The sequence below is a fragment of the Leucoraja erinacea genome, chromosome 4 (assembly GCF_028641065.1).
Source record: "Leucoraja erinacea ecotype New England chromosome 4, Leri_hhj_1, whole genome shotgun sequence".
Lineage (NCBI taxonomy): Eukaryota > Metazoa > Chordata > Chondrichthyes > Rajiformes > Rajidae > Leucoraja > Leucoraja erinaceus.
The window spans coordinates 9262724-9284914 of record NC_073380.1 but is presented as its reverse complement, the minus strand read 5'-3'; the positions used below and the strand labels follow the sequence as shown (position 1 = coordinate 9284914).

The 22191-nt window shown below is 44.1% G+C and overlaps 1 protein-coding gene across 3 annotated transcripts in view; it reads left to right on the top strand.

The window, feature by feature from the left end:
• The window catches only part of cnbd1 (cyclic nucleotide binding domain containing 1), a 119251-nt gene extending 97461 nt beyond the window's left edge, over positions 1-21790 (top strand). Inside the window, exons 12-13 of one of the 3 annotated variants that reach the window (XM_055633641.1) lie at positions 6137-6196; positions 20840-21790. In XM_055633641.1, the coding sequence (XP_055489616.1) occupies positions 6137-6196; positions 20840-20956 (177 nt within the window). In that variant the 3' untranslated portion in view covers positions 20957-21790. The remainder of the gene's footprint in view (positions 1-6136; positions 6197-20839) is intronic. The other 2 variants (XM_055633642.1, XM_055633640.1) reach the window with 2 other exon arrangements.
• The last annotated feature ends 401 nt before the right edge of the window (positions 21791-22191 follow it).

Sequence of the window (22191 nt, the reverse complement as noted above, 5' to 3'; positions counted from 1 at the left end):
GAGTATTGTGGGTAGTTTTGGTCCCCTAATTTGAGGATAGGACATTCTTGCTACTGAGGGAGTGCAGCGTAGGTTTACAAGGTTAATTCCCGGGATGGCGGGACAGTCATATGCTGAGAGAATGGAGCAGCTGGGCTTGTACACTCTGGAGTTTGGAAGGATGAGAGGGTATCTCATTGAAACATATAAGATTGTTAAGGGTTTGGACATACTAGAGGCAGGAAACATGTTCCTGATGTTGGGGGAGTCCAGAACCAGGGGCCACAGTTTAAGAATAAGGAGTAAGCCATTTAGAACGGAGACAAGGAAACACTTTTTCTCACAGAGAGTGGTGAGTGTGGAATTCTCTGCCTCAGAGGGCAGTGGAGGCAGGTTCTCTGGATGCTTTCAAGAGAGAGCTAGATAGGACTCTTAAAAATAGCGGAGTCAGGGGAGATGGGGAGAAGGCAGGAACTGGGTACTGATTGGGGATGATCAGCCATGATCACATTGAATGGCGGTGCTGGCTCGAAGGGCTGAATGGCCTACTCCTGCACCTATTGTCTATTGTCTATTGATGTTGATAAATAAAATTGCCTGGGCATAAAGTTATGGGGCATTAGAATGAATTGTAAATATTTAGGATAGGAAGGTATTTCAAGTTGAAATATGCAAGCCTTGCTGCAGGAGCTGGTAATTTTCATTGATGGAATTAGATAGTGCATCTGATCATTGGTGATATAGTTAGTATTTGAACTATTCATTTTGTTTTCATAGAACATGAGGCATAGAACGGTACAGCACAAGAACAGGCTCTTCGGCCTATCATGTCTGTGCTGCACTTAATGCCAAACCCACTTCTCATCTGCTTGCATATAATCCATATCTCCCTATTGTCAGCATGGTTTGATGGTGTGAGAGGGGAATTGGCTTGGATTGACTGGCAAATGATACTTAATGGGTTGACGGTGGATATGCAATGGCAAAGATTTAAAGATCGCATGGATGAATTACAACAATTGTTCATCCCTGTCTGGCGTACAAATAAAACAGGGAAGGCGGCTCAACCATAGTTAACGAGGGAAATTAAGGATCGTGTTAAATCCAAAGAAGAGGTGTATAAATTGGCCAGGGAAAGCTGCAAACCGGAGGACTGGGAAAAATTTAGAATTCAAAGAAGGACAAAAGAGTTAAGTAAGAAGGGGAAAATAGAGCATGAAAGAAAGCTTGCGAGGATTATAAAAACTGACTGTAAAAGCTTATTTATATATGTGAAGAGGAAAAGATTAGCGAAAACAAATGTAGGTGCCTAATCGGCCTGTCCCACTTGGGCGATTTTTCAGCGGACTGCCGGTGACTGTCAAGTATCCGGCAGTCGCCTGAAAAACCGTCAACTGGTACGGTGACTGTCAGAGTGGAACACCCACACAAACACATCGCAAAGCCGGGGGCCAGGGCAAGCGGGGGGAGCGCTGTCTGAAATTCACACGGTGCAAAGCCAAGGTGATACAGACACACACCGCGATGAACAGGAAGGTTGGTCCTGTATTTAAGACGGCTAGCACAGTATACGGTAAGTCCTTTAAAAGAGGGGGGTGGGGAGGGGGGGAGAAGGAGGGGAGAAGGAGGGGAGAAGGAGTGGAGAAGGAGTGGAGACAACTTTTAAGAAGCCAGAGATACACAGCTGTGAAGCTCGGCGGACATTTAACATTACCGGTCGGTTATCCGCGGTTCTGAAAAGTACTGCTTACAGTTTGTTTTTTTCCCCCAATGAGCCAATGAAATTCACTGGTCAGCACCGGCTACAACCTACGAGAACCTAAAAGAACCTTCGACCTCCTGGCAACCCACCTACGGCACGAGAATTCTCGCTACTCTCCATGGCGGCTTCATTCTAATCGCCACTAATTTTTCAATATGTTGAAAAATTCTCGGCGACCATAATGAGGCCGCGACTAGTTCCCAGAATGTGGGAACTCCTCACGACCATGAAGGCGACTCCCCGGCAACCACCCGCGAACATGTGGCGACCATGTGGAGACTGCATAGTCTCCTGCAGTCGCCTAAAAAGTCGCCGGCGTGGGACAGGCCCATTACAGTCATAAATTTACAGGTAAATTTATAATGGGAAACAAGGAAATGGCAGACCACTTTGGTTCTGTCTTCACTAAGGAAGACACAACCAATCTCCCAGAAATACTAGGGGACTGTGAATCTTGTGTGAGGGAGGAACTGAAGGAAATTCCCATTAGTCGGGAAATGGTGTTAGGTAAATTGTTGGGACTGAAGGCTGATAAATCCCCAGGGCCTGATGGTCTGCATCCCAGAGTACTCAAGAAGGTGGCCCTTGAAATCGTGGATGCATTGGTGATCATTTTCCAATGTTCTATAGACTCTGGATCAGTTCCTGGGGACTGGAGGTTAGTTAATGCAACCCCACTTTTTAAGAAAGGAGGGAGAGAGAAAACAGGGAATTATAGACCAGTTAGCCTGATATCGGTGGTGGGGAAGAAGTAGTCTGAAGAAGGGTCTCGACCCGAAAGGTCACCTATTCCTTCGCACCATAGATGCTGCCTCTCCCACCGAGTTTCTCCAGCATTTTTGTCTACCTTTGGTAGTGGGGAAGATGCTCGAGTCGATTATTAAAGATGTAATAGCAGCACATTTGTAAAGGCAGTGACAGGATCGATCAAAGTCAGCATGGATTTATGAAGGGGAAATCATGCTTGACTAATCTTCTGGAATTTTGAAGTGCTTACGAGGAGGATGCTATGAGGCTGCAGGGTGACTTGGATAGGTTGGGTCAGTGGGCAGATGCATGGCAGATGCAGTATAATGTGGATCAATGTGAGGTTATCCACTTTGGTGGCTAGAACAAAAAACAGAATGGTGTCAGATTAGGAAAAGGGGCAGTGCAACGAGACCTGGGTGTCCTTGTACATCAGTCACTGAAAGTAAGCATGCAGGCTGTGAAGAAAACAAATGGCATGTTGGCCTACATAGCGAGAGGATTCGAGTATAGGAGCAAGGAGGTTCTACTACAGTTGTGTAGGGCCCTGGTGAGACCACACCTGGAGTATTATGTGCAGTTTTGGTCTAGTTTGATGAAGGACATTCTTGCTGTTGAGGGAGTGCAGCATAGGTTTACTAGGTTAATTCCCGGGATTGCGGGACAGACATATGATGAAAGAATGGGTCGACTGGGCTTGTATTCACTGGAATTTAGAAGGATGAGAGGGTATCTTATAGAAACATATAAAATTCTTAAGGGATTGCACAGGCTAGATGCAGGAAAAATGTTCCCGATGTTGAGGGAGTCCAGAACCAGGGGTCACAGTTTAAGAATAAGGGGAAAGCCATTTAGGACTGAGATGAGAAAAAAACCTTTTCGCCCAGGGAGTTGTGAATCTGTGGAATTCTCTGCCACAGAAGGCAGTGGAGGCCAATTCACTGGATGTTTTCAAGAGAGAGTTGAATATAGCTCTTACGACTAATAGAATCAAGTGATTTGGGGAGAAAACAGGAACGGGGTACTGATTCTGGACGATCAGCTATGATCATATTGAATGGCCGAATGGCCACAACCTGCAGCTATTTTCTATGTTTCTATATTTATGTGCCTATCCAAAAGTCTCTTAAGTGCCACTATTGTATCTGCCTCAACCACCACCCATGGCAGCGAGTTCCAGGAACTCACCACTTCCTGTGTCAAAAAAAAACTTGCCCCGCTCATTGCCTTTGCCTCTCTCACCTTAAAGTTTGCCCCACCTAATATTTGATTTTCCATCCTTGGAAAAGGGTACTGAGTCTATCCTACCCATGCCTCTCATACTATGACATAATTCTGTCAGGTCTCCCTGCAACCTCTGTCGTTCCAGAGAAAACAATCCAAGTCTGTCCAACCTCTCCCAGTAGCTAAAACCCTCTAATCCAGGCAGCATTATGGTAAACCTCCTCTGCACCATTCCCAAAGCCTCAATATCCTCCCTGTATTGGAGTGGCATAACTGCATGTAATACTCCAAATGCAACCAAACCAAAGTCTTATAAAGCTGACAATGCCTAAACCTATAAATACAAACATACTATATGCCTTCTTTACTACTCTATGCACTTGTGTTGCCACTTTCAAAGGTTTCTGGACTTGGACCCCAAGATCCCTCTGTACATCAATGCGGTTAAGAGTCATGCCATTAATTATATATTTTCCCCATACATTTGATTTCCCAAAATGTAACACATCACACTTGCACATTGCTGTCGCAGATCTATTTCACGCTGTATATATTAACAGTCTTTCCTCGCAGTCTGTGACTCCTACAATCCTGGTGGCAAACTTATTGACCAATCTGTTTAGTTTCATATAATGGTCATTTATATATATATATACTAGACTAAGTAGGACCCGTTGGGTCCCATGTTCACACGAGAGGGGTGGTCCCCCAACGCAATATTCCACCTCTCTACCAATTCCAATATTGGTGGCCAGTAGGAGGGGCGGCACCCTTCAAGCAGGGTGCAAGGCCACCAAATTCAAATGCAGTTTCATGCCATTTCATGCAGGGTGCAAGGCCACCACATTCAAATGCAGTTTCATACCATTTCAAGCAGGGCAAAATCACCATAAAACCACACAAAACACCACATAAACACCACACTCACAGTTCAGTAGACATTCAGTGCGTTCAGTACATTCACAGCTCAGACAGAGTCGTGACCTCTCCCTCCCCCATCTTGCAGAGACTGAGCCACACCCACACTTCCAGATTTTATAATCCCTTCCCTCTCCCACTGGACGTGACCTTCATGATGTGATTGACAGGAGAGAGATTCTCAATATTATTTAAACACTAATAACACTTATTTTTCATTGATGGGAAGAATCCTTTGCAGCTGATGAGCAGAGGGGGACTGAGTAAGATGGCCAAAAATCACAGCCGTAAATGGTAACGTTTTATCCAAAATCAATATACAGTGCAAACAGGAAGTCGTCATGTTTAGACTTTTAATCATTTGCCATTTCAAACCAACCACCACCAATCATTTGCTGGGTTTTATTGCAAACCAACCATCACCAACCATTTGCTGTGCTTTTTCAAACCAACCACATTTTCATTTTCAAACCACATTAAGGGCACTCAAGGTCAGTAAAACCACACTCACAGTTTAGTAGACATGTGTTCAGTGTTAATCACAGCTCAGACAGAGAGACATAACCCTCTCGCCCCCCCCCCCCCAACTTGCAGAGACTGACTGAGGCACTCATCACTTCCGGATTTTATAGTCCCTCAGGAAGGGGCGTGGCCTTCAGGAGAGAGGATCTCAACATTTTTTAAACACTAATAACTCTTTTATTTTTCATCGATGGGAAAAATCCTCTTGTCCTGCGCAGCGGAGAGGGACTCTGAGTAAGATGGCCTAAAATCCCAGTCGTAAGTGGCAGCGTTTTTTTCTAAAATCAATATACAAAACAACAGGAAGTGGTCAAGATTAGACTTTTAGTAATATAGATATCACAAACAGCAGAGGTCTCAGCACATACTATATCTCTGCGGAACTCCACTTGTCACAGAATATTGCCCTTCCACCTTTCGGTTCAGGAGTGAGTTTATTTGGTTTCTGCCAAATTGGGAAGGGTTGCTGACTTGCAATGTTAACTCTGTTTCTCTTTCTGCAGAATTTTCTCTGGCTACCATTGTACCCTAGCAGTATGGAATCTGGCTGCCATCTGCTCAATACTTAATTGATTGTTAAAATCGGGACAAGCTATTGTTAGCATTTCACAATCAAAAATAAGAAATAAACGATGTTTGCAAATTTTGAATTATATGTTTACAGGGCAGCATAGTGGCGCAGCAGTAGAGTTACTGCCTCACAGAGCTAGAGACCTGGGCTTGATTCTGACTACATGTGCTGTCTGTGTGGAGTATGCATGTTCTCCGTGTGACCGCCTGGTCCCCCTCTGGTCACTCTGGTTTCCTTCCACGCTCCAAAGACATGCGGAATTGTAGGTTAATGGTCTTCTGAGAATTGTCAATTGTTAATTTCCCTAGTGTGTAGGATAGTGCTCAGTGGTCGGCGCAGACTCAGTGGTGCCAAGTCTAATGTCTAAAAATTAAAAAGACATTTGTTTTATTTAGATTTTTTTTAAATTGCAGGAAGAAGTCAATAACAGATATATTTCGCTGGAAAAAGAGAAACAATGGAAACGCTTTAAGGTAAATGCATTATTTACAGATGCTCTTATTGAACTGGATTGAGATCAGGCCATTTCATTTTTTATTCTGCAAATGCTAGTGTGGTTAACAGATGTTTTCTCAGAATTTTATGACTGAAGAATTCCTTCAACTAACATTAATGCCAGGATTCTAGATAAGGGGGTGCCATTCATCAAGTAAAATGCAATCAGATTTAAAATTCTTGAAAAACAGAAAATGGAGTTTTGAAGAAAATGGAGGAAATTATTCCAGACTAGTTTTAAGAGCTTCAAATTTTTAGGAGGGAATTAGAACCCTAGAAAATAAATTGTATCTGGATCCAGCCTAAGCTATTTAAATTTGGTTTTAGCAAAATCAGTGATCGGCACCCTACGGCCCCAGGGCCGAATGCGGCCCGCAACCCGCAATCACCTGGCCCGCAGGCACATTTTTTCCCCCGTAATCATCCGGCCTGCCAAGTGCCCCGAGCAGCGGCCTGGTGCTCCACGCAACATCGCCCCGAGCAGCGGACGAGCGCCCCGAGCAGCGACCAGGCACCCCACGTAGCAGCGTCCCGAGCCGTGACCGGGCGCCCCCAGCAGCAGCACCCTGAGCAGCGGCTGAGCTCTGGCTGTACCACATCCAGTGCAAAGCCGCCAGCACGGCTGCGCACCTTCTGTGAACACATTTACGAAAGAACAGCAGATGCTGGAAAAATCAAAGGTAGACAAAAATGCTGGAGAAACTCAGCAGGTGAGGCATGCAAAGATTGCATGAGGCTGCATCACCCGCTGAGTTTCTCTACATTTTTGTCTACATTCTGTGAACACGTGATTTGTTGCCTGCCATCCGGGGCGGGATGGGGGCGGGATCAATGTGTACACGTGATAGTTGTAGCCCGCCATCCGTTCACAGACATGCGTCCTGGCCCCTATGCAGAACAAGGTTGCCGATCCCTGGCCTAAATGATATCATGAAAACATTGGGGCTAACCCAACTTTTTTAGAACTGAAATAAAAGTAGAAAATGTTGAAATCTCTCAAGGTTGCAGTTAAATGCCACTTTAATTCTACCTCCCACCCCCATTCTGACCTACATACTTATGTCCTCCATTACTTGACGGCCAATATGAGCTTGAAAAACAGCACTTCACTTTCTTTCCTGGAATATTGCAGCCTGCCTTACTGAGTGCAACATCTCCATACGATACGATACGATAGAACTTTATTTATCCCAGGAGGGAAATCTAACTTACTCTCGATATTTGTACCAGAGTTGATCAATGGGTCATCTATCATAGCTACTATCTACCTCATTAAAGATCCACGACTGTCTTTAATGGGACTTTACTGGACTTTATCTTGCACTAAACATTATTCCCTTTATCATGTATCTGGACATTATAGACAGCTCAATTGTAATCATGTATAGTCTTTCCACTGACTGGTTACCATGCAACCAAAAGCTTTACACTGTATCTCGGTACACGTGACAATAAACTAAACTAAAATAACATTGGCACAGTTTCTCTCTATTATTATGGCCTGGTCTGCTTAATATTCCCTGCTTTTCTTAGCTCTTATATTTCTTTGTAGGTATCTGCTTTTTAGCTATCCTTGACAATTCCTTAACCAGGTTACTTCATCAATAGTTTATCATCAGGGTTGCCACGTAACCAGTGACAACCCCGATATCACCATCAGAAAGATTCCATTTGTTTTATCCATCGCTCCCTCGGCCTGGCTGCATCTTAAAATTAACTTGCATTCTCTCTTTCTCTGTGCTGACGAAGGGCTTTTGACACAAAATGTCAACTCTTTTTTTCTCTTTCCACAGATGTTGCCTTCCATTTCCAATATTTTTTTTGTATTTATTCCAGACCTTCAGCATCTGTAGCTTATTCCATTTTTTTTTCAATATTGACATTGCCAAATCCGTTTCTCATGCTACCCTAATTATTCTTGTCATCAGTAAAACATATGGTCCCCCTGTTTGATTTTTCCATTTAGTATGGTCTTGGCCTTCAGTTCCTGAGCTCCAGGAGCAACACTTTATGTATACCTTCCATGCCGTTGTTTTGGATATCCATTTCAAACTCCTGTTGGACTACATCATAGTTATCAGATCTCACTCTCTTCCGCCAAAAAATATGACTATTGTATAAAATAAAGATGGACACTGGTGTCAGTTCTGCACTACTGTTTGTCCGCATAGTCTTCTTTCCTTCCTTTCACCTCACTCACATTCCAGACGTTGTCCTACCTCTGATTCTTGCTTTGACCTTCAACCTCTTTGCTCTCTCTCTCTCATGCCATTGCTAAACATAATCTGCACATAGATCCACATTTAGCTGTCTCGACCTGACAACATTGCTGATTGATTTAGTGCAAAAGCTAGCTGATATAGAAAATGGCTTAGATAGACATAAAATGCTGAGTGACTCCAGCATTTTGTGTCTATCTTCGGTGTAAACCAGCATCTGCAGTTCCTTCCTTATATATAAAAAATGGCTTCTCTCTTAAGGTACTGGGTATTTCTCCCTATCAATATCCTGCTCTTTTTGTCAGAAATAATGTTAAACACATTTGAAAAATAGTATAATAAATAGTGTAACATATATAAAGGTATAATTTACACGGTCAGATCAATGAAATGGTCTCTAATAAGCCAGGATACAGATTCGGTAATTGTGCATGAAGATAAGGACATTCAATCTTAAAACGTAATTCAGATTTTCAGGTCATTAACTTAAATAACAAAGTCAGAAATGCTATCCTTTGGATGGGCTAACTCGTCATTGATTTTTTTGTCCGATCTAATTAAGCTTGGCTTGTAAGATTTAGCCTAAATCTTCTTTGGTTAATGAGGCTGCATCTCCAGGATGTGAGATACAGTTCCCATCTGTTGCAGAAATGCATACTGGACCTAACATAACTCTTCTTTTAATAGTGCGATAGTGGGCTCCTCTTCGGATTAATATGGAACATAGCTGTGAGAGAATCCTATGTTGTTTGCAAAAGGAGATTTTGTTTATATATGTTTAAGAAAGAACTGCAGATGCTGGAAAAATCGACCCGAAACATCACCTATTCCTTTGCTCCATAGATACAATACAATACAATACAATACGGTTTTATTCGTCACATTGCACATAAAGTGCAAGTGAAATGAATTTGCCAGCAGCGGTACAATGATAAAGAACACCCAAAACACTAAAAAAATGTAACACAAACATCCACCACAGCATTCATCACTGTGGTGGAAGGCACAAAATTTGGCCAGTCCTCCTCCACATCTGGACGCTGCGGGCGTGTAAAAGTCCAGGCAAGTCCAGAGTCGGCCCTTCCCCACCGGAGACTGTGGCTTTAGGTTGGTGTAGGCCGCAGGTTCGAAGATTTAATGTCCCCGCCGCGCCGCAGCCAGAAGCACCGCAGACCGCAGGGCCGGTGGTCGGAGCTCCCCTCCAGGGGTGATGGTAAGTCCATGCCGGTCCCGCAGTGGAAGTAGGCCACGGGCCGGCAGTGGTGGCTTCTTCTTCTCCCAGGTCCTTAACGAGGGATCCCGGGCTGCGAACGCAACGCCAGCTGGAGCTCTGCAGACCGCGGCTTCAGGTTGCCGCGGGCCATCGAAACGGAGCACTCCCCTCCAGCGAGCCCCAGCGAGGACTCGCCCGCTGCACGCCGAGAGTCCGCGCTGCGCCCGCCGCTAAAGCCCCGGGCGCATCTCCGGGAAAGGGCGCCCAATCCTCAATGTTAGGCCAATGGGGAGGCGACCTAGAAAAAGTCGTCTCTCCGTGGAGGAGGCGACCGAAACGGTTTCCCCCTTACCCTTCCCACACCACCCCCCACACAAGACACACAAAGAAACATTAAAAACATACATTAAAACATACTAAAAAAACAAAAAAAAGTTGAAAAGACTAACACGCTGCTGACAGGGCTGCCAGCTTTCAGCGCCCCCACCGAACTGCCTCTCCCGCTGAGTTTCTCCAGCATTTTTGTCTACCTTTTGTTTTATGTCTTCTCTTTGTAATGCAGTGCTCTGCAAATGTATGTACAATCATGCTTTTAAAAAAAATTGCATGGTACTCCACTACTGTAGGGAGGCTGGCATGAGGGATTAATAGGTATCCTTTTGTATGGTATTTCAAAGTCAGAAATTACAGAGCATGGGAATTTTAAGAGACTGCAGATGTTGTTTATTTGAGCAAAAAAAAAAATTGCTGGTGGAACTCGTATGTGTAGGAAAGAACAGCAGATGCTAGTTTACACCAAAGATAGAACACAAATTGCTGGAGTAACTCAGCGGGTCAGGTAGCATCTCTAGCGAGATGGAATGGGTGATGTTTCGGGTCGAGACCCTGCTGGTGGAACTCAATGGGTCAGGCAGCATCTGTTGAAGGAAATTAACAGATGGCGTTTCAGGTTGGAACCCTTCTTCAAACTGATTACTGAGCATGTTTTGGGGCAAACAACTTTTAATAATTGTCTGTTCTTTCAATTAGCCGACCAAAACTTTTTTCTGCATTGTAAACCTATGCAACGAGAATTGGGTGCTCCACTAATTCAAATCTGTTTCCCTAACTCCTCATCAAACTAAACAAAATCAGAGAAATCGTTTTCACAATGATGCATGCTTGTGACCTCTGAGAAAAGAGAACTCCAAACTGGTATGATTGGAGATTTTGGGATCACAAATGAGATCAGCACAGGTCAATTGTTAAAGATTTACAGACAATGGGTGCAGGAGTAGGCCATTTGGCCCTTCGAGCCAGCACCACCATTCAATGTCATCATGGCTGATCATCCCCAATCAGTACCCCGTTCCTGCCTTCGCCACATATCCCCGCAATTTGTAATGTTAATGATTTTAAATGTTAATGAGAGGGGTTGTATTGCGGAAAATGAAATTCAAATGGAACTTTGCTTTGCAGAATTCATTCCAGGTAGTATTAATCTCGCTTTCCTGGTATAGTGTATGTTCCAGAAACAGACCTATTAAAGCTATTAAACCTATTAAGGGCTGTCTATTTCATATTTCCAGCATTGGCAGTTTTTTTTGTTTCAATGACCTTGATGTTTGTAGTCCCAGGTGATGATAAGATTATTTTTATTTAAATCATTTGCCCTTGGCATATTTATACATCCAAAAGGATTTGGCCAACTTTTGATTTGGAGTAAACTCATCCTGGGTTAGATATTGGATAGTGATGCCAAACATGCTAGGAATAGGACGCACAGTTTATATTTACACGATGGCATCTTTGCCTGCCAGAAAGCAGCTTACCATTAAGAATCGATCACAAAATAAATGATGAGATCCACTGGCTGACTCTCACAAAATGACACAACTACTCATAATATATGTTAATAGTTTCATAACAGAGTGGTTTATGTTCACTTCTCCTTAGAAGTTGGCTCATAAAAGCTCAATCAGCCAACTGAACAATCCTACCAACAACTAGAGAGCAGTCCTGAGCTACTAGCTACTTCTTTGGAGACACTCGGACTATGATCGGACTTTACAGGACTTTATCTTGCACTAAACGTTATTCACGTTATTCCCTTTATTGTGGATTTGCACAAGGTGGATGGCTCAATTGTAATCATGTATTGTCTTTCTGCCGACTGGATAGCACGCAATAAAAGCTTTCCACTGCACCTCGGTACAATAAAGTAAACTCAACCAAACTAAATTTGATAGTAAAAGCCTGCTGAAGAAGTAAAAATCTTGGGAATACTTGCTCTGTGGTCAAATGTTTCAGGACCCGTGGTTCTGTCCATGACCGCATAGATTTTCTCGAGGAGCTCCAATTTCCTCCTTCATTCTAACAGTCGTACAAGTTAATTATCTATTATCCATCTTACGTTACCCCTAACTGTAGGATGTTAATATGTGTCCGGAAGTGGCGGCGCTGCCCTGGCAGCAGCGGCTCACCTGCAGTCCCGTTGTTTTTGCTTTTTTGTGTTGTTTTTTTCGTTTTGGTTTGTCTAGTTGTTAGTTTGTGTTTTTGGGGGGGGGGAGGGGTTGAAACAGGGCTTGCTGTCTCTCCCTGCGGGGGAAATGCGACTTTTTTGTCGTATTCCCCTTCTCTGCGTCCGTCTGCGCTGAGGCCTAATGGCGGAGCTGGCGACCTCGAGGCTCAGGAGGCAGAGCCCGCCAGGACTCGCCCTGAGCTCGCTCCCGTGAGGGCTGTCCGGCTCGGGGCTGGAACAGCGCTCCCGTGAGGGGCTGTGACGCTCCCGTGAGGGCGGCCAGCCCGAGGGTGGAACGATGTTCCCATCAGAGTGGCCAAGCTCGGGGAGGTGCGGCGCTCCCAGCCCGAGGGAGCAGCGGCGCACATGTCGGGGTGGCCCGGTCCGAAGGAGAAGCGGTGCCTGTGTTGGGGCGGCCCAGCCCGGGGAAGAAGTGGCGCCCATGTCGGGGCGGCCCAGCCCGGGGAAGAAGTGACGCCCATGTCTGGGCGACCCAGCCCGAGGCTGAGACGGTACGGTACTCACGTGAGGGCGGCTGGGACGGTGTTCTGGCGGCAGTGACCTCTGCGTCCACTGGACTGGAGGGCGGCAGCTTCGACCGGGCCGCGGTGTTTGAGCCGCGGGACTGTTTGTAACATCGCCCGGTGGGGTATCGCCTCAGCGCAGAGAGAGAAGAGGAGGGGAGAGACTGCAGACCTAATACTTTTTGCCTCCATCACAGTGAGGAGGTGCTGAGTGGACTCACTGTGGTGGATGTTAATATGTGTTTATTGTTGTTTTTATTGTATTGTATGCATGACTGCAGGCATGAAATTTCGTTCAGACTTGTCTGAATGACAATAAAGGGTATCTGTATCTGTAGGTAGATGATAAAAAGAATGAAAGGGAAGGATGATGGGGATGTTTGAGAGACCATAAATTGCTGGGGTTCAAAGAAGTAAAGAGAGGGAAATGGGACTGATGTAACTGCTCCATCGAGCCAGCATGGACTCAGTGGACTGCATGGCTGCCTTCTGTGCTATTATAAGGTGGGAAGATACATGACCCATTGGTGGGCTTTAATTATAACTACAATTTCTGCTTCAAGTAGGTCTTTTGACATGTTTCTTTGAAAAGTTACCTTTCCAGTGACTAATTCTCATCCATTCTGTTAGGCATTTTCGGAAAGCCATGAACTGACAGCTTTCGATTACAATTGCAACTCTATTGCATCTGGACCTCTGTATTTGTGGTGTAGCTTAAACCGAACAGAGGCTTGGCATTACATCTAAACAGCTCAGACAGAGACATTTCCCACAGGAATTCTCTGACCCAGGAATTTCAGTCACCATAAGAACATATGCTCTGACACAGATGGCTGTGGAGGCCGTGTCAATGGATATTTTTAAGGTGGAGATTGATAGTTTCTTCCTTAGTATTGGTATAGGGGGAATGCAGGAGAATGGGGTTGAGAGGGAAAGATAGGTTAGCCATGATTGAATGGGGGAGTTGACTTGATGGGCCGAATGGTCTAATTCTGCTCCTATAACTTTTGAACATGAAAGGTTACCTTGATATACAATTGGTTAGGAATGGGTGTGTCGAGGTATCTTTAGTTAATGAAATAAACTATTTCAATTGTCAAATTATAAATAATTGCTCGTGAATAATGAGCTAAATTTAAAATGCTGTTCCATGAACCAGATCTTTGAGTCTACATTTGAATGCAGTGAAGGAAGGAATTGCATTTCTATCCTTACTCACCTGATCGGGGGTTGTTCCAAAACAGTTCAGAAACTAAGCGCTAATGAAGTATTTGAGAAGTCTAAAGGGCCTGTCCCACTTGGGCGACCTAATCCGCGAGTTCTGGCGAGTTTGCCCTCAACTCATAATCGCAGCATGGTCGACACGAGGTCATAGGAGGTCGTCGTAACTCTCCTTCACGCTCAAGAGTGGTCTCTGCGTACTCAAGGCCTCAGCGGCGGTTTTATCAATATGTTAAAATATGCCTACGAGTAAAAAAAGGTCGTCATGGAAAAAATCGATACTTTTTTTACTCATAGGTTTAGTTGTAGTAGGTTGTAGTAGGTCGAATGTTAGTTGTAGGTAATCGAGGGTAGTTAAAGGTAGTCGCAGATAGTCTTCATCATAGTCGAAGGGAGGTTGAAGGAGATCGAAGGAGGTCGTCTTCACTCCACTATTCGGTGTCCAATTTTCCCGAAGTTAGTCATAGCTAGTCGTAGCTAGTGGAAGCTAGTCTTCAACAGAGTCGAAGGAGGTCGAAGGAGATCGAAGGAGGTCGTCTTCACTCTCCACTGTTTAGTGTCCAAAGTTAGTCATAGCTAGTCTTCAACATAATTGAAGGAGGTCGAAGGAGGTCTTCTGCAGAATCGAAGGAGGTCTTCAACATGTCATTTTTTCAAACTCTTCTAAACTCGCCAAGTGGGACAGCCCCTTAATAAATATTGTGTGCAGCAGCCAGTTAACAAATAACAGGGTACCACTGGCAGCAATGAAACAATGGCAATATTCTTGTGTGATAAGTGCTAGGCAGGAAACTGGGAAAAACTCCCTTGTTCTTCTTTGAAAACGTGCCATGGGACCTTCTATATGTGCGTTCACCAGTAACAGAATGTGTGGGCTTGGTTTAACATTACATCTGAAAGACAACACCTCTTTAATGTTTAATCAATAATGTTTTATTATTAATGTTTAATGTTTTATGTATCATTCTTAACTGTCACTGTATGTCATATTGTCACTTGCAGGCAGAGCACCAAGGCAAATTCCTTGTATGTGAATACTTGGCCAATAAACGTATTCATTCATTCATTCAATCATTCATTCATTCATTACACAGCATTTAAGTCTCCGTCTTTCATATATGATCAGATTTACTTTAGACTTTTGGAGGCACAGCGGAAGAGGTGCTGCCTTACAGCGCTATAGACCCGGGTTCGATCCTGACTACGGTTGTTCTTTGTATGGAGTTAGTACGTTCTCCCCATAACCTGCGTGGGTTTTGCCCTGGATCTCCAGTTTCAATAGACAATAGACAATTCGGCCCTTCGAGCCAGCACCGCCATTCAATGTGATCATGGCTGATCATCCCCAATCAGTACCCCGTTCCTGCCTTCTCCCCATATCCCCTGACTCCGCTATTTTTAAGAGCCCTATCTAGCTCTCTCTTGAAAACATCCAGAGAACCCGCCTCCACCGCCCTCTGCGGCAGAGAATTCCACAGACTCACCACTCTCTGTGAGAAAAAGTGTTTCCTCGTCTCCGTTCTAAATGGCTTACTCCTTATTCTTAAACTGTGGCCCCTGGTTATGGACTCCCCCAACATCGGGAACATGTATAAAAATTAAAGCGAAGAAGTACAACGTAGCAAAGATGAGCGGGAAGCAAGAGGATTGGGTTATGTTTAAAGAACAACAGGAGATAACCAAAAAGACAATACGGGGAGAAAAGATGAGGTACAAAGGTAAGCTAGCCAAGAATATAAAGCAGGATAGTAAAAGCTTCTTTAGGTATGTGAAAAGGAAAAAATTAGTTTAGACCAAAGTTGGATCCTTGAAGACTGAAAAAGGTGAATTTATTATGGGGAACGAGGAAATGGCAGATGAGTTGAACAGGTACTTTGGATCCGTCTTCACTAAGGAGGACAAACAATCTTCCTGATATAGTAGTGGCCAGAGGATCTGGGGTGACGGAGGAACTGAAGGAAATCCACATTAGGCAGGAAATGGTGTTGGATAGACTGATGGGACTGAAGGCTGATAAATCCCCAGGGCCTGATGGTCTGCATCCCAGGGTACTTAAGGAAGTGGCTCGCGAAATCGTGGATGCATTGGTGATAATTTTCCAATGTTCTATAGACTCAGGATCAGTTCCTGTGGATTGGAGGGTAGCTAATTTAATCCAATTTTTAAGAAAGGCGGGAGAGAGAAAACGGGGAATTATAGACCAGTTAGCCTGACATCGGTGGTGGGGAAGATGCTGGAGTCAATTATAAAAGATGAGATAGCTGCACATTTGGATAGCAGTAACAGGATCGGTCCGAGTCAGCATGGATTTACGAAGGGGAAATCATGCTTGACTAATCTTCTGGAATTTTTAGAAGATGTAACTAGGAAAATGGACAAGGGAGAGCCAGTGGATGTAGTGTACCTGGACTTTCAGAAAGCATTTGATAAGGTCCCACATAGGAGATTAGTGGGCAAAATTAGGGCACATGGTATTGGGGGTAGAATGCTGACATGGATAGAGAAGTGTTTGGCAGACAGGATACAAAGAGTATGGATTACTTTCAGAATGGCAGGCAGTGACGAGTGGGGTACTGCAAGGCTCGGGGCTGGGACCACAGCTATTTACAATATACATCAATGATTTGGATGTAGGGATTTAAAGTAACATTAGCAAATTTGCAGATTACACAAGGCTGGGTGGCAGTGTGAACTGTGAGGAGGATGCTATGAAAATTCAGGGTGACTTGGACAGTTTGGGGGAGTGGGTAGATGCATGGCAGATTAAGTTTAATGCGGATAAATGTGAGGTTATCCACTTTGGTAGCAAAAACATGAAGGCAGATTACTATCTAGATGGCGTCAAGTTGGGAAAAGTGGAAGTACAACAGGATCTGGGGGTCCTTGCGCATCAGTCCATGAAAGTAAGCATGCAGGTACAGCAGGCGGTGAAGAAAGCGAATGGCATGTTGGCCTTTATAACAAGAGGAATCGAATATAGGAGCAAAGAGGTCCTTCTGCAGTTGTACAGAGCCCAAGTGAGACCACACCTGGAGTATTGTGTGCACTTTTGGTCCCCAAATTTAAGGAAGGACATTCTTGCTATTGAGGGAGTGCAGCATAGGTTTACAAGGTTAATTCCCGGGATGGCGGGACTGTCATATACTGAGAGAATGGAGCAGCTGGGCTTGTACACAGGGAGTTTAGAAGGATGAGAGCGAATCTCATTGAAACATATAAGATTGTTAAGGGCTTGGACAAGTTAGAGGCAGGGAACATGGTCCAGAACCAGGGGCCACAGTTTAAGAATAAGGAGTAAGCCATTTAGAACAGAGACAAGGAAACACTTTTTCTCACAGAGAGTGGTGAGTCTGTGGAATTCTCTGCCTCAGAGGACGGTGGAGGCAGGTTCTCTGGATGCTTTCAAGAGAGAGCTAGATAGGGCTCTTAAAAATAGCGGAATCAGGGGATATGGGGAGAAGGCAGGAATGGGGTACTGATTGGGGATGATCAGCCATGATCACATTGAATGGCGGTGCTGGCTCAAAGGGCCAAATGGCATACTCCTGCACCTATTGTCTATTGTCTATAGTTTCCTGCCTCTTGCGTGTCCAAACCCTGAACAATCTTATATGTTTCAATGAGATACCCTCTCATCCTTATAAACTCCAGAGTGTACAAGCCCAGCTGCTCCATTCTCTCAGCATATGACAGTCCTCCAACACTCCAAAGATGTAGAGGTGTGTAGGTTATTTGGCTTGGTAAAGATTGTGAAAGAGTCCCTAGTGTGTGTAGGATAATGTTGGGGTACAGGGTAACAGCCGGTCGGTGTGGGCTCGGTGGGCCGAAAGGCCTGTTTCCGCACTGTATCTCTAAACTAAACAAACCTTTTGAAGATACAACCCGGAGACAGGCCTTCCGGCCCACCTAGTCCATGCCGACCAGCGATCACCCCGTACCCCAACATTATCCTACACACTAGGGCGAATTTCACAACTTACCAAGGCGGATTAACCTATTAACCTACAAACCCATGCGTCTTCGGAGTGTGGGATGAAACCGGAACACCCAGAGAAAACCGATGCCATCAGAGCGAGAACGTACAAACTCCGTACAGACAGCACCCATAATCAGGATCAAACCCGGGTCTCCGTCTCTGTAATGCAGCAACTCTACCTTTACAGCACTGTACCACCCCTCAATGATCTGTGGAGTAAGATTGAATTCATATCTTCTATCCAAGTGATAAAAGGACGAGCAACGTGTGAAGTCTGGAAAATTCTTTCATTTGAGGATGAGCAGTCTTGTGGTATTGATTTTAGGGTTTTTGAATTGAATGGATATTAATTTCTTTTGAAGAGAAAAATTAAGATTGAAAGTTCAAATTCGCCACTGTGTTGAGATCAAGTTCTCTATTAAATTAATTGATGTCAAATGGGCTAAAATGTAAGTGTATTATTCTGGTCTGCTTCTAAATAATAAATGAAAGCTCATTTGATGATCCCAACTGGTAAATTTTGTGCTAAGCTTCACTAAACGAACCTGACCTAATATCAAACGGTTGTTATTGATATAGATTCTCTCTGAGATATCATAGGTTATATTGTTTGTACTGTTTTCTGTTCTCTTATGGGAAAAAAAGGGGTATTATATAAACAAACTAATAATTTGCAATTGCCCAATCTGCAGTACTTCCTTAACTAATTTAACATTGTGAAGTTGAGGACCAGAAATTTATAAAGGTCATTCCTGGGTTAAGGCAGGGTTCCATTAGTAACGAGAAATTTAGACTTTAGACTTTGGAGATGCAGTGCGGGAACAGGCCCTTCGGCCCACCAAGTCCGTGCCCACCAGGAATCACCCCATTGGCTTTGACCAAGCCAATTAACCAACAAATCTAGACATCTTTGGAGCCACCATCCGGTGGCCCTTACCTCGGTAGTCATGAAATGCTTTGAGAGGCTGGTGAAGAAACACATCTGCGCCTTCCTCCCTCGCAACATGGACCCGTTACAATTTGCATACCGTCCGAACAGGTCCACGGACGATGTGGTCTCCCAGGTTTTGCACACCGCTCTCTCTCATCTTGACAGCCAGAAGGGGGGCTACTTGAGGATGCTGTTCATATACTTTAGTTCAGCCTTCAACATGATAGTCCCCACCAGACTGGCCGAGAAGCTACTGGAATCAGGGCTCAACACCCCCCTGTGTGCCTGGGCCCTGGACTTTCTCACCGCCAGGCCCCAGGTAGTCAAGATGGGAGGGAATACATCGAAGTCCCTCACCCTGAGCACAGGATCGCCCCAGGGTTGCGTCCTCAGCCCCCTACTGTACTCCCTGTACACACATGACTGTGTGGCTAGGTTCAGCTCCAACTCAATAATCAAGTTTGCTGATGACACTGTGGTGGTGGGCCTGATCTCAGACAACGATGAGAAGGCCTACCGGGAGGAGGTGGCTGATCTGGCACTCTGGTGTCAGGATAACAGCCTCCTCTTGAACATTTAAAAAACGAAGGAGCTGATCGTGGACTTTAGGAGGGCACATCATCCGAGGACGTACACTCCATTGAGGATAAATGGGGATCCTGTGGATAGGGTGAGCTGCTTTAAATCTTTAAATACCTGGAAGTCCACATCTCTGAGGATTTGACATGGACATCACACGGCGCAGCACTCGTGAGTAAGGCAAGGCAGCGCCTTTACCACCTCAGGCAATTGAGGAAATTCAGAGTGTCTCCGAGGATCCTCCAGTGCTTCTATTCAGCGGCTGTGGAAAGCATCTTGTCCGGAAATATTACAATCTGGTTTGGGAATTGCTCTGCCCAGGACAAGAAGGCTCTGCAGAGAGTAGTGCGTTCGGCTGAACGCACTATGGGAACTTCACTCGCCCCCGTGCAGGAACTATACATCAGGAGGTGCAACTCCAGAGCCAATAAAATCATGGGAGACCCCTTTCACCCCTGCAACGGACTGTTCCAACTGCTACGGTCAGGCAAACGCCTCCGTTGCCATGCTGTGAGAACGGAGAGGTTGAGAAGGAGTTTCTTCCCAGAGGCCATTCGGACTGTAAATTCCTATCTCACCAGGGACTAACCTTACTGTACCACTCTACTCCTTTTTTTTTAAATTGCTGTTTTTTTCTCTTTTTCCTTCCGCCCACAATATTTAATATGAAAAAGAATATGTGATTCTGTTTGTAGTTTGTTTGGTTGTTTGTCTTTTTGCACAAAGTCCGCGAGGATTGCCACTTTTCATTTCACTGCACATCTCGTATGTGTATGTGACAAATAAACTTGACGACTTGACTTGGAAAGAATGATTCAATGAATGAACGAATAAGTTTATTGGCCAAGTATTCACCTACAAAAATTTGCCTTGGTGCTCCGCCCGCAAGTGACAACATGACATACAGTGATGGTTAGGAATGATACATAAAACATTAAACATTAATAATAAAACATTATTGATTAAACATGTGCATTAACTTAAATACCAGAGCTAATGGAGGCAACAGATTTTTGGTTATTGAGTAGAGCTACTCGTGGAAAAAAGGAAACCGGAGCTCCCGGGGAAAACCCAAGCAGGTCACGGGGAGAACGTAAAATCTCCGAACAGACAGCACCAGTAGTCAGGATCGAACCCAGGTCTTTGGTGTGTAAGGCAGCACCTCTACCACCGCGCCACCATTCCGCCTTCTTAAGGGGAATTGGGGATGGCAGTAATAATCGAACCTGTCTGCGATGCCCACAACCTGAGTTTAAGTAAAGAATCATGCTGAAGATTTATTAACACCAGTTTAGAATTATTAACTTCCAAGCCACTGTGCACTTAAGTAAAATAACGTGGTATTAACTGTCCTGTGCACTTAAGTAAAATAACGTGGTATTAATACTGGAGAAATGTTACTCATTATGTTTGATAAAGAAGAATTTTGATTTTTTTTGTTCCCATCTTTCCCAATAGAATAAAGTGATCAAGGAAACCATTTTGTACAGAGGAATAAAACCAGGCGTTGGAAAATGGAACTTTAAATGCAGTATAAAGGACAACTCAAAGAAAATTCCCCCTCCTTCATTTTAAGGGGTTAACTACACGATGAAGGGTAGAAAAACAGGATGTATCCTAATCATCTAATTTTCACTGACTATCTGGAGTCTGACATTTGTGCTGCCACTTCTCATTATTTTAGCTAAGAGGATTCTTCTTTCTGTACAACAGGAAACCAAATATTATCCTAATCATTTCCTTTACGAAGTACTGCTATGGCAATGAATGACTCATAAACGATGTGCCTGATGTGATTTTTCATAATTTTCTTCCCTTTCCCCACTTTGACTTCATATCTTGAGCAGAAACATAATTATTGATCAACCCTCGGGCAAATTAACCTTCAATGAAAGGCACATGCTAAAAGATATGTCAATTAAATCGATGTTTCTTCATTAGAGTTATGTTTTTATGCCTGGTATTATTTATTAAAAATGTTACTTTGCCGAATCTTAACCTTAAAGTTATATGACGTGTGACCACTAAGCTGTTAAGATAATCTCATAACAACCAAGAGGTTCTCATAACAGCAACAATACCAATTTAACTTAATTGAAGAACAGAGCCAGTACATACACCAAATCAAAGCCAATTCTGAACATATGTATAAAGATACAAATCAGGAACCAGGGTGGGCCTCATGGTCTCTCAAGCTTGCATCATTCATTAATAAGATCATGACTGATCGTGATTATTTATTGAAAAGGACACAAGTGCTGGAGTAACTCAGTGGGACAAGCAGCATCTCCAAAGATATTGTCTGACCTGTTGAGTTACTCCAGCACTTTGTGTCCTTTTTTGTAAACCAACATCTGCAGTTCCTTGTTTCCACGTGATTGGTTATAAACCATCAATTACAATATATATCTGTTGTTTGCAATATATAAAAATGACTTGGACGTAAATATAGGCAGGTTGGTTAGTAAGTTCGAATGAATGAATCATTGAATTAATACTGCAACCAGAGAGCAGTCCTGAAGTTTGCATGATTGCCGGGGTCATGGACTGTGAGGAAGGCTGTCAAACTATATGGATGGTAGCTATCCGCATGCTATGTTGAGCAAAACCACAATAAATTGTAGGTAGTAGTTGATGTAGCCCAGTCCATCACACAGACTAGAATTCCCACCATTGATTCCATCTATACTTCACACCGTCTGGGAAAGTAGCCAAGTCAAGTCAAGAGTGAAGTCAAGAGAGTTTATTGTCATGTGTTCCAGATAGGACAATGAAATTCTTGCTTGCTGCAGCACAACGTAATATTGTAG